The sequence below is a fragment of the Marmota monax genome, unplaced genomic scaffold (assembly GCF_021218885.2).
Source record: "Marmota monax isolate L192 unplaced genomic scaffold, Marmota_monax_Labrador192_F-V1.1 WCK01_AAM20220418_F8-fsc00053, whole genome shotgun sequence".
Classification (NCBI taxonomy): Eukaryota; Metazoa; Chordata; class Mammalia; order Rodentia; family Sciuridae; genus Marmota; species Marmota monax.
Window position 1 is genome coordinate 7,756,800 of NW_026693153.1, and position 12,757 is coordinate 7,769,556.

Here is a 12,757-nt window from a genome sequence, read left to right on the forward strand (position 1 = left end):
TCCAACTGGGAATATATAAAAAAGGGAGAATCATTCTCTGATTGTCCTTTTGTACTTAATGATATGCCATGTGTACTGCTCCTAATGATTGCATGTGTTTATCTTATCTTCCTAGTGAGAGTGTACGCACTTAAATTCAATTTCTCTTGCATTCTCCATGGCAACTATCATAGTACCAGGAACTTATGTCAGAATAGGTATTTAAAATACTGGTTTCTTTGTAAAAATTGTGGCACTAGAACTGATCTTGTGAACAATCTACTTCCCACCACTCACATTGTATATGAAGATCCTGAAGGCTGGAGTGACTGAAATAGTCATGTGGCTTGGCCAAACTCACATCTACTCAGGGAGCATCAGGTCCATCATTTGATCTGTCAGGAATGAGGAACAGACTGAAGTGAAAACCATTGGCCTGTTTTCTGAGAGGCATTCTAAACATGAAGAAATGAAGTCAGAGAATAAAACTTCTAATACAGGCTAAAACATCTTCAGAAACAGTAACACTTTTATTTGGAAGCTTTCTCTCTGCAGCTGATATAATCGTGAGCTGCCTGGTGGTTCCACTGAACAGCATGTAGTAAATTCAAACCACTCTTTTGAGAATCATGGAATGTGACAGAAGCAAAACCCAGAGAACTAGGCATTGATACAAGGAGAAAACAATGCTACTTAAGGATTGAACAGGACAGGAAAAGTTTTGGTGAAAATTGATGAAGGAGAAAAGGTTTCTAGGTTTCAGCACTGCGTAAAAGCAGAGTGATTTCTAAGTCCAGGGTGGCTAAAAGTTGGGTGAGGAAAGTGTGTTGGAATGGAAATGGGGCTGAAATGGCAGCGGGTGCAGAAGGTAAAGGGCCTTCGGTCTTCCATAGGAGAAAAACTAATCCCACTGTTGCAAGATCAGATTGGTAATGAAAAGAAATGACAGAAAGAGGCTGTAGGAAGGAATACCACTTATTTGGACATATACTAAATAAAAGGAACTGATTCTTTCCAGCCTTTCTTGTGACGGATTAAACTAATTTTTTTTTCTAAATCAGTTGGTAACTTCCCTAAATTGAAGCTCATCTTTTCATTTTTTACTTTCAAATTCTAAAAGCAATTGATTTGAATTTCCCTAACAATGCATTATAAAGTTTGGGCAACTGTAAGATAGGATTTTGAGAGGGCTGTAGTGGCTTGAGACCACAACAAATGAATATCATTTCCCTGTTCAAAAATGATCATCAGTTAACAGTGCCTCTGCCAGCAGACAACACAACTTAGCAGTTCTAGCATCCACAAAAGGACTGGCATTTAAAAATCATCAACAATTGCATAATAAAATATTTTTCAAAATTACATAAACCCATATTAGAAAGTTAAACAACCAGCTTAAGCATTTAAAGGTCCAAGAGAAATCACTGGGATGCTGGGGTTGTGGCTCAGAGGTAGAGTGCTCACCTAGCATGTGTGAGGCACTGGGTTTGATCCTCAGCACCACATAAAAATATTGTTTACAAAAAGAAGAACTCAAATTTGCCCTATTTGCTGATGATATGATTCTATACCTTGAAGATCCTAAAAGTTCCACCAGAAAATACCTAGAACTAGTAAATGAATTCAGCAAAGTAGCAGGATATAAAATCAACACCCATAAATCAAAGGCATTTCTGTATATCAGTGACAAATTCTCAGAAAGGGAAATGAGGAAAACTACCCCATTCTCAATAGCCTCAAAAAAAAAAAAAAAAAAAAGAACCAAAAAACACTTTGGAATCAACTTAATGAAAGAGGTGAAAGATCCAAATAATGAAAATTATAGAATCCTAAAGAAAGAAATCAAAGAAGACCCTAGAAAATAGAAAGATCTACCTTGCTTTTGGATAAAGAAAATTAATATTATCAAAATGACCATACTTCCAAAAGCACTATACAGATTTCATGCAATTCTGATCAAATTCCAATGACATTCCTCATAGAAATAGAAAAAGCAATCATAAAATTCATCTGGAAAAATAAGAGACCCAGAATAGCTAAAGCAATCCTTAGCAGGAAGAGTAAAGCAGGTGGCATCACTGTACCAGATCTTAAACTATTCAACTGAGCAATAGTAACAAAAACAGCATGGTATTGGCACCAAAACAGACTGGTAGACCAACGGTACTGAATACAGGACACAGAGACTAACTCACAAAACTACAATTATCTTATATTAGACAAAGGTGCCAAGAACATGCATTGGAGAAAAGACAGCCTCTTCAACAAATGGTGCTGGGAAAACTGGAAATCCACATGCAACAAAATGAGATTAAACCCCTATCTCTCACCATGCACAAAACTCAACTCAAGGGCTGGAGATGTGGCTCAAGCGGTAGCGCGCTCGCCTGGCATGCGTGCGGCCCGGGTTTGATCCTCAGCACCACATACAAACAAAGATGTTGTGTCTGCCGAGAACTAAAAAAGAAATAAATATTAAAATCACTCTCTCTCTCTCTCTCTCTCTCTCTCTCTCTCTCTCTAAAATGAGTGTAAAGGGGTTTCTGTATTCAGTATCTTAAAAAAAAAAAAAAAAAAAAAAACTCAACTCAAAATGGATCAAGGACTTAGGAATACAATCAGAGACCCTACATCTAACAGAAGAAAAAGTAGGCCCTAATCTCCATCATGTGGGATTAGGCCCCAACTTCCTTAATAAGACTCCTGTGGCACAAGAATTAAAATCAAGAATCAATAAATGGGATGGACTCAAACTAAAACGCTTCTTCTCAGTAAAAGAAATAATCTGTGAGGTGAATAGAGAGCCTACATCTTGGGAGCAAATCTTTACTCCTCACACATCAGATAGAGCACTAATCACTAGGGTATATAAAGAACTCAAAAAGCTAAACACCAAACAAAAAACCCAAATAACTCAATCAATAAATGGGCCAAGGACCTGAACAGACACTTCTCAGAAGATGATGTACAATCAATCAACAAATACATGAAAAAATGCTCATCATCTCTAGCAATTAGAGAAATGCAAATCAAAACCACTCTAAGATTTCATCTCACTCCAGTCAGAATAGCAGCTATTATGAAGACAAACAACAATAAGTGTAGGCGAGGGTATGGGGAAAAAAGTACACTCATACTTGCTGGTGGGACTGCAAATTGGTGCAGCCAATATGGAAAGCAATATGGAGATTTCTTGGAAAATTGGGAATGGAACCACCATTTGATCCAGCTATCCCTCTCCTCAGTCTATACTCAAAACTTAAAAACAGCATACTACAGGGACACAGCCACATCAATGTTTATAGCAGCACAATTCACAATAGCTAAATGTGGAACCAACCTAGATGCCCTTCAATAGATGAATGGAAAAAACATGTGGCATCTATACACAATGGAATATTACTCAGCAATAAAAGAGAATAAAATCATGGCATTTGCAGGTTAATGGATGGAATTAGAGAAGATAATGCTAAGTGAAGTTAGCCAATCCCAAAAAACCAAATGCCGAATGTTTTCTTTGATATAAGGAGGCTGATTCATAATGGGATAGGGAACGGGAGCATGGGAGGAATAGATGAACTCTAGATAGGGCAGAGGGGTTGGAGGGGAAGGAGGGAGCATGGGGTAATTAATGATGGTGGAATGTGATGATTATTACTATCCAAAGAACATGTATGAAGACATAAATTGATGTGAGTATACTATGTATACAACCAGAGATAAGAAAAATTGTGGTCTATATATGTAATAAGAATGGTAATGCATTCTGCTGTCATATATAAATAAAAAATTTACTTAAAAATATTGTATCCACCTATAATTAAAAAATAAATTTAAAAAAATGCAAAAAAAAAAAAAAGAAGAAATCATTGGGTTCTACATGCTGGGACACACATTTTCATAATTCTATTCATTTGTATTTCTGGTCAAGTACATAGCTTTTGGGATGCCCACTTAATATCCTAAAAATGCTATATGGCTGTAAAGTCATGCTGAGTAACAAATTTTCTATCTTTTACAATAAAGGCAAAGGGCAAGTAACATACCAGTTACAGCATCTAATGCTTAATCTAGAAATCCCATGCTTTCAAAACCATGATCTTAATCATTAAGATCCTGAGCCACTTTTGCTCTAGGTGTTCTCCTTCTTTTCTTCCTTTCTTTCTTGATTTCCTTACCCAATTATTTTGTTTTCACTCTGTAAACATATACTAAAGGGTGCTTATATGAAGCATGGTACTCTGGATGCTAAGATTTTAGGAAATAGTGGATATAGACTGTATCCTTGGGGAGTTAATCATCTAGTAGGGAAGACAAACATAAATCAGGTGCAGGGTGATCATTTTATAACAAAGACATAAGTATGGTGCTATGAAAACTAGAAAGGACTTGGTACTTACATTTGGTCACACACATACTACACACCAACGCAGATGAATTATCTATATATCTATTTTAATGTAAATACTTTGATGCATAATAAAAACAAAACAGACCACGGGATCCAAGAGATATACACTGGCAGACAATATTGGGGGTAGGCCGGGGCAGAAGAGATCAGCCAGGGCAACTGCAGAATCAAACAGTGTACAAGGATTCTCTCTCAATCATTAAAATCTCTGGGGAGAGAAGCAAGGGTGTCAGAAAAGGGACACGAAAAAGCATTCTGATATCCACAGAGATACAGATTATTCTCCCTGGAAAATTTTGGTGACAATAAAAAAACATTTGTGTTAAAAAATGTATCAACAAAAAAGTATCAATTAACATGAGTAATGATAAAAACTAAACCATGAGATCAAAAACTTACCACTGAAATTAGTCAAAATAGACACTTATAAAAGAATGAAAGATGGCAGTTTTGTAGTTAACAGGTTATAAATGCATTTTCTTTTGTAGTTGGACAAAGTCGTGGAAAAACATAAAGAATCTCACAGACGAATCTTGGAACAACTTTTAATGGTAGAAAAATCCCACAGGCAAACCATATTGCAGTTGGAGGAAGAAAAAAGAAAACATAAAGAATATATGGTGAAGAGTGATGAATTCATAAGCTTACTAGAACAGGAATGTGAAAGGTAAGGCTGTTTTGGATGAAACAATGACCCATTCTGCAAACTATGACTAACTTGTTACTATAGGATGGGCACTGTCCCAGGTGTTGGGGATAGAAGCATGAATATGCCACAGCCTCTGTTCTCAAAGATCTCATGGTCCAATGCAAGGAAAAAAAGGACATGGTTAAAGATATTATCAATGCAACACAAGAATCACCAGTCACGATCAAAACTATGGAAGCAATACATTGGGCACCTAACTATGCAAGGGATTACCCTGGTGAAGCTGTACAGAGAAGGCATAGGAGTCTAGTCCTTAGGCAAACAAAATAGGAAACTATATTCAAGGCAAGTGTAACGGCACAGAGGTGAGAAGAGAGCATGGATGCTGAGGGAACGCAGGCTTTCCATATGGCTACAGCATGGGTGGGAGTACAGGATGAGAAAAAGAAGGGCTAGCCATAAGCAGTTGGACTACATACTGTTGGCAAGACAGAACCAGCGAAAACCTGAGAGGAAAACGAGACAATCAGCCATGCTTCTTAAATAACTATTATAGTAATATGGGAAAGACTGGAAGAGTTTTAGGTTGGAGGATGGAAACCCACTTAGGAAGTAAAACCCAGATAAGGAAGATGAGGGAGTATAAATAAGATATATTATGATATACAGTCAACAGGAATAAGTGACTGGAGAGACAAGTGACTGGAGAGACGAGCAGGGACACAGGGAGTTATTTAGAAGGACTCTGGTTATTCACCAAGACATGAAATATGGCAAAGGGCAAAGCTTTTTGTTGTTAAAGGATTTTGACTGGGGCAAAGGTTTTATTTAAGGAGAGGTGGGCAAGAGGAGTCCTATTTTAGACCTCAGTGTATCCCAACATCTAGTGAAAAGAATAAAGACAATCCATAGTCAGAATACAGGTCTGGAAAAGGATGGGCTGTGATGTGGATTTGCAGTGGGTGACAGCTGAAGCTATGAGAGGTAATGCTGGGAAGGGAACCCTGGGATACATCAGTGCATGGCAGTTTTTCAGAGGAAAGGGGGTCAAGAAAGGAAGCTGAGAAAGAATGGCAAACAGCTGAAAGAAATGATAAAGAAGGTAATAAAACATAGCCAAGGGAGACTTTCACAAAATGGGGAACAACTGAATATTATCAAATCATACAAAAAGGGATGAGAAATGTCCCAGGTTTTGGCAACAAGATACTGAAAAGCTTAATGAGCCATTTTAAAAAGCAGGAAGGGCAGAAGCCAAATTATAATTCTTTGAAGAATAAGTAAGAAATGAGAATTTAGAAGCTTAAATATGTAAACCAGTATTTACTTATTTATTTATTTTGTAAGACAGTGTTTTTTTATTTTTAAATACCTTTATTTATTTGTTTATTTTTATGTGATGCTGGGGACCGAATCCAGTGCCTCACACATACTAGGCAAGCGTTCTATCACACTGAGTCACAACCCCAGCCATATAAGACAGTATTTTAAGAAGCTTGGTTGCAAAACAGGGAGTTTGGTTGATAAACATTTTATAACCATGTGTAGAAAGAAGGTTATTTTGTTCTGATTTGATGCTCAATTCTGAATCAACTTTGAAAGTATGAGCATCTATTTTAAACTGAAAGGACAATTATCTCTCTCTCTCTCTCTGTTTTTTTTTTGGTACCAGGGATTGAACCCAGGGGTGCTTAAACACTAAGCCATATCCCCAGCCCTTTTTAATATTTTACTTACAGACAGAGTCTCACTGAGTTGCTTAGTACCTTGCTAAGTTGCTGAGGCAATCCTTGCTCCTGACCCTTGGGATTACAGTTGTATGCACCATGCCTAGTTTATATCTCTCTCTCTCTCTTTTTTTTTTTTGTCGGGGGTGGGTACCAGGGATTGAATTCAGGGGTACTTAAGGAGGAAAAAAACAAACAAACACAACATACCTATGAGCTCTCCTTTCTGAAACACTAGTAATCAACTGCTTTATTCAAAAGTTTCAATTCATATTTTAGCTAGGTAGCTGAAGATATAACAATATGTAGGCTATTGGCAAACTTTCATTTCTTTTCAGTGTATTTCATGGTAGACACTTGCTCAGAGTGCCAGAGAATCCGTAATCCAGTCCTTTTTTTTTCCTCTAGGAGTTTGTTTTTTGCTCATTACACACAAGGCAGGGGGTGAATGGGAAGGAAATCCTTGTTAACTTGTCCCTTATGAACTCTGTAGAAATATCTACAGAGGCAGATTAAAGGAGGATGAGAAATCTGGCACCACAGGAAGATTATAGACTCAAAGATTATAATATGATTTGTTATTCAATGAGACAATGTTATATTAAATATTATTTTGAACCCCTGTGGTTTGGCACTAGTGGCCTCATTTGGCCTCGATACTTATTTGGCACCAACTTGCTGAACATAGACACTTCTTTCATCTTTCATTATTGTGAACATTTACTGATCATAGTCAGAGTGTTGCCTGCCCCTGGAATAAAGCAGCACAGGCTGTCTCTGCCAGGGGTTTTACCACACAAGAAAGCAAGAGAAAGATGATATGTCATGAGCTTTGTAATGTTTTGAACAACCAATAAAAAATAAAATAAAAAAAAAAATAAAAGTCTTCTTATCCCCCCCCAAAAAAAAAAAAAAAAAGCAAGAGGTACAGAGTTAGGGTGGCAATGTGAAGGGCTGTGGGTACAGTTCTGATATTTACTGCTGTATCTCTCCTATCTTTTGGAGGAAGGCTGGGAAGCATATCCAGAAGTAATACTGTAACCCTGGGAAGCAGATTGCAATGATTACATAAATCAAGAGACCAAAGAGAAATAATACTGAGAAACTGGAACCAAAGATCAGTGGGAATAAAGGCAATGGGAAGGAAGAATCGATATATTAAGAATGGTATTTCTACATGTATCAAATCAGTTAAAGAATTTAAGAGATCCTTTTTTTTTTGGTTTTATAGGATATAAATTTTGTCCTAAAGAATAATTAAACTGACTATGCCAATACCAAGAAATAGGAAAAAGTGAATAGAGACTGTTCAGCTGTTCCAGATGATAAAAGAATACTCACCTTTTTCCTTTTGCCAGGAACAGCTTCCCGATGGAACTCTTTGGGTGTGAGAATGTTAAACCTATTCTCAACTTACATGAAGCACCAATAGTTCTTCCTCTGCTTGTCCTTTACAATATCACAATTTCCATATCTTGGCACTGTTGGCGTATTCATATCCACCCTCCCTGATCCCAATTTTTTTCTGTAGGGAGCCTACAGGCCTTGTGAGGCATAACTGGTTTCCACCTGCTTTAAGGTTTCGTGTATCAAAGCATGAATTACACACCACTAATCAAGTGGGCAGTGGAGGAAACTAATTATTTCAAGCAAATACATTCAGAGAAGGTGCTTACACACAACAGTGAAATACCAGTGATGTGTCTCATTTTCAGATGACAGGGCAGAAAACACTGTCAGTAAATACTTTGGTGGGAGTACTTCCTCTCTAACTCACAACCACCCCTCATAAAATCAGGACTAGCTCATCCTATAGGGTCAAAGAATATTGTTTACTTCCTTTAGAGCAAAGTCATATGAACCACTCCCTAATTAGGAGATACTTGTTTTACCTAGGCAAAATGAAAGATATCATAACTCCTATAAAGAAAGATCAAGTGAGGGTAGCTACAAAGAACTATTTGATTGAAGCTCTGAAAAAACACTGTGAGTGAGGGGTTAGCACTCATATTTTAAGTGTTGGTTAATATCTACATAGAAGTAAAATAAAAATTAAGAAATACATGACTGAGGATAGTTAATGAGACCTTAAAGGATGTAATAATGGATTTCAAATTAAGGCTCAATTTCTGTTTTCTTTGGAGAATTCGTTTTATGTGGAAAACCCTAAAGGAGCCTGATGTCACATATTGAGTTCAGGCCAAAATGTTTGCCAAGTGATGTCGCTGTCGTAATCAGTAAGCAATTGGCTTTCCCACTGAGGGCGGTGGGGGCAGGGATAGGCTTAGGAAAGTCTGTTCCAAGTCTGTTAATGTAAAGTTTCCTTAGCTGTAATCTGTGCAGTTTGGTTTGTCCATATGGTGATATCACAGCCATGTTTCATGGCAATACTTTGTTCACTGACCAGTTACACTACGTGGATATGTGTCACTGATGACCTGAATTATATACTTGGCTAGATTACAAGTAGAGTCTATGAGAAAGGTTTTACACAAAAGCAATGCCAGTAATTTTTGGCCTTTCTAGTTGGCTTCACAGGAAAGCCAAAATAAAAATCACTTTTAGTCAGTATAATTTTGCAAAATTTTCCCATAAGTGAAATGCCAGTTTTGCCTCTACTTAAAAAAAGCTTGCAGATTTTTTTTCTTTTTTTTAGCTTCAATGGGCTAAAAACCTGTGAAGGAACAGAAAGATCTTTCCTTTTGAAACCATACATTCTTTTTAGAATATTAAAACACACCATATATAACAACTATATATACTACTGTATTTCTGGCCTTGGAATAACCACTAAGGTAGAAAACAAATATTATTGTGGCAACTCTGCATAAAAATGTGGCTTCAACTGTGGATTTTAAAAAGTCTTAAGTTAGCTTTCATAATATCTTGGCCAAGTAGACTAACACTGATACTCCAGTTTTACAAATAAAGGAGTTTAAATGGTAGCTACATAGTGAGGAAGGAGTCATAGCAGAATGAATTTCTTGCTCCTGTCTTGCCCAGATTGACTAGATAGACAATTATATAGGGAGCGTAGGGATCTTTGGAGGAAAGTCAACATGGCCCAGCTTTAAGCCTGTTGCTTTGCCTACATCCTGAGCATGTTCTCTGTTGGTAGGTTTTGGAAAAGTCCTTTTGGCTGAAACAACTTTACAAAGATTTCCATCATGGACCCTTTTCTACTATGACAAGCCTATTTTACAGACTGGCATCAGGCAAGAGGACTAAAACATGGCTTGAGCCCCATTTAATCCTACTGTTTAGTGGGTGTGTTAAACTTCTTTCGAAGACTTCTCTCAAAAAACTTCAAATCTGTCCTCTAGAGGCTTTGGATATTCCCTTAAAATACATAAATGAATAAATGTATTAATTATCTGCTTTTTTTGTTTAACTAGTTAGTACTGCTTTCCATTCATTGATTCAATGATTCATTTAAAAACAATAATTCATTAGGGCTACGATTTTGGCTCAGTGAAAGAGCACTTTCCTACCACATGTAGGGCACTGGGTTCAATCCTCAGCACCACATAAAAATAAATAAATAAAATAAAGGTATTGCCAGGCATGGTGATGCACCGCCAATAATCAATCCCAGAGGCTCAGGAGGCTGAGGCAGGAGGATCCTGAGTTCACAGCCAGCCTTACAAAAGCGAGGTGCTAAGCAACTCAGTAAGACCCTGTCTCTAAATAAAACATAAAATAGGGCTGGGGGTGTGGCTCAGTGGTTAAGTACCCCTGAGTTCAATCCCTGGTACTAAAATAAAATAAAGGTATTGTGTCCATCTACAGTAATAATAATAATAATAATAATAATAATAATAATAATAATAATAATAAAATGCCTGCTATAAGCTAGGTCCTGCACTAGAGAGTGGGTAAAAAAAAGTAGATATGATCTTCGCCTATATAAAACCCCAAATAGTATTGTGTAAAACAGAGACACTACTGCAGGTTTCAAGACTTGAGCGTGATGCTTCTAAGGCTACTATGAGATCATAAGAGAACTACTATGGTAAACTAATGCTCATGAGGAGAAGCAATTCAGGAGAAATCAATAAACACAGTAAACTAGATAGAGTACTTTACTGGAGAACTCAGTAACTCAAAACTATTGTCATTAGGATTTCTAGTTTCTTTGGTTTTAAATTGTAGTTTTCAAGAATATTTCATAAAGCAAAACACATTGAGGACAATGCTTTAAAGTCTTCTTTTTAGAAATAATATGTGAAAAGCCAGCAGTTTTAAATTTCATGCACACTAAACTATTGTTGTAGAATACATTGTACTCAAATGCAATCATTTCCTTTCAGTATTCTGGCAAGGAGTTATTTGTATTACATATTCTTGAGACTACGTCTTGCAAAGAGTGAAATGGATGCCAGATCTCCATTTGACCTTTGTCATGGGGATTCAATTCTTGGTTAGGACAAAATGGAGACCCACCACAAACACATATTTTGGTAGTATATTCTATACAGAATTACAACACTATCAGACTGGTGTTTATGTACCACACCCTAGACCTAGCACAGGACCTAGGCAGGGATAAGAGATTAAGTACCTCACGTAAGGCACAAAAAAACATTCAGGACTATAAACCATGATTTAACTTTCAACAGATGCCACAAAACCATATCCCTGTAACTGCACAATTCAGTGGTTTCTATATAGTACCACTTAATAACAGAGGTCAAATGTGGATACAGTGATGATGCTATTTGATTGCTTTTCCTTCCCAGAGAGCTGAATTAACTTTTACAAATATTTTTTGTATGTATTTGGTTATATTACAGTTAGTGAATTTATTACCTTCAAAAAATACTAGGAATGTTTAAAAACAGTCTATAAGAAATAGCTTAGTGAAGGATGAAACAGGAGCTTAGAGATGGCGGACTCAGATCTGCAGGTGTAGCTGTTAAGTAACTTTGGGAAAATTCCATTTCTTAATCTTGTTTCACTGTATGTAAAACAAGGCAGGCTATATGATTTGCATATCTCTTTCAGATCTAACAATGTGTAACTATGTGATTGCCATGACTGGCGCCTTTAATTTGCATTATCTAAAGATATCAGTGAGAATGACAATGCCTCTAATTCAAATCAAAACCTGTATTCTTAAAGGACATCTAGATAATGATATAACCTAGTGTTCCTCAAATCCCACATATCCAAAATTGAACCTAATAGGATCTTTGCAAATCTAGGTCCACTCATAATCTTTCTATTTCTATTAATGCCACCAAAATGAATCAATATATCAGATAATTGCCAAAAATATGAAATCTCACAATCCACAATTTAAGCTAGAAAAGATCTAGCAATCTAGAACAATGCTCTGATTTCTTAAATTGAGAAAAGTGAGGCCCACCAAGACGCAGACAAGAAATATCCAAATCTTGCTGCTAAATAGTTGTAAAGCCAGACCAAAAGTCAGGTCTCCTTGTAACAGATTCAATGCCATAACCCTAGTGTCATCATTAAGAGGCACTCAAACTTTGGGCTTGGTGTTCTGAGAGGTCCAGAAGAAGTAAACAACTATAATACAGTTGAAAAGACCTCCATAAAATAATCTGCAGACAATTCAGGCAGAACTTGGGTGTTTATTCTATATAACATAAGTGTACAGATACCAATGTTGCAACATTATGAAAGGTCAGGTAAAAGGAGACTAAGATATTTATTATCCAACAGCCAGTATAGCATTAAGCAAATAAAGGACATACAGTAAGTACTGGATAAACATATCTACTAACTGGCTCATAGCCACTAGCTTAACAGCTCTATAAAACATGAAGCCAAAGACTCAATGTGGAAAGACAATCTCAAACTTTTGTTCCATGTGGACTATAAAATATAAAGAGGAAGAAGAGACATTAAGCCATATCAAAATGGAAATTATTGCCTCATAAATGGAAATCAAGGTGGAACATTAGAATTAAACTGTATTCTGAATTTGCAACTATAAGGTAAACTTTCCTGGCAAGAGCAATA

At 36.7% G+C, this 12,757-nt stretch overlaps 2 protein-coding genes across 5 annotated transcripts in view; one reads left to right on the plus strand and one right to left on the minus strand.

Annotated features, from left to right (window-relative positions):
* Positions 1-12,757, minus strand: part of Cmss1 (cms1 ribosomal small subunit homolog) — a 327,203-nt gene that overhangs the window by 222,187 nt on the left and 92,259 nt on the right. The window lies entirely within an intron of this gene.
* Positions 1-12,757, plus strand: part of Filip1l (filamin A interacting protein 1 like) — a 105,233-nt gene that overhangs the window by 3,676 nt on the left and 88,800 nt on the right. The window contains exon 3 of the mRNA XM_058582904.1: positions 4,879-5,057. Within this exon, the coding sequence (XP_058438887.1) occupies positions 4,879-5,057 (179 nt within the window). The remainder of the gene's footprint in view (positions 1-4,878; positions 5,058-12,757) is intronic.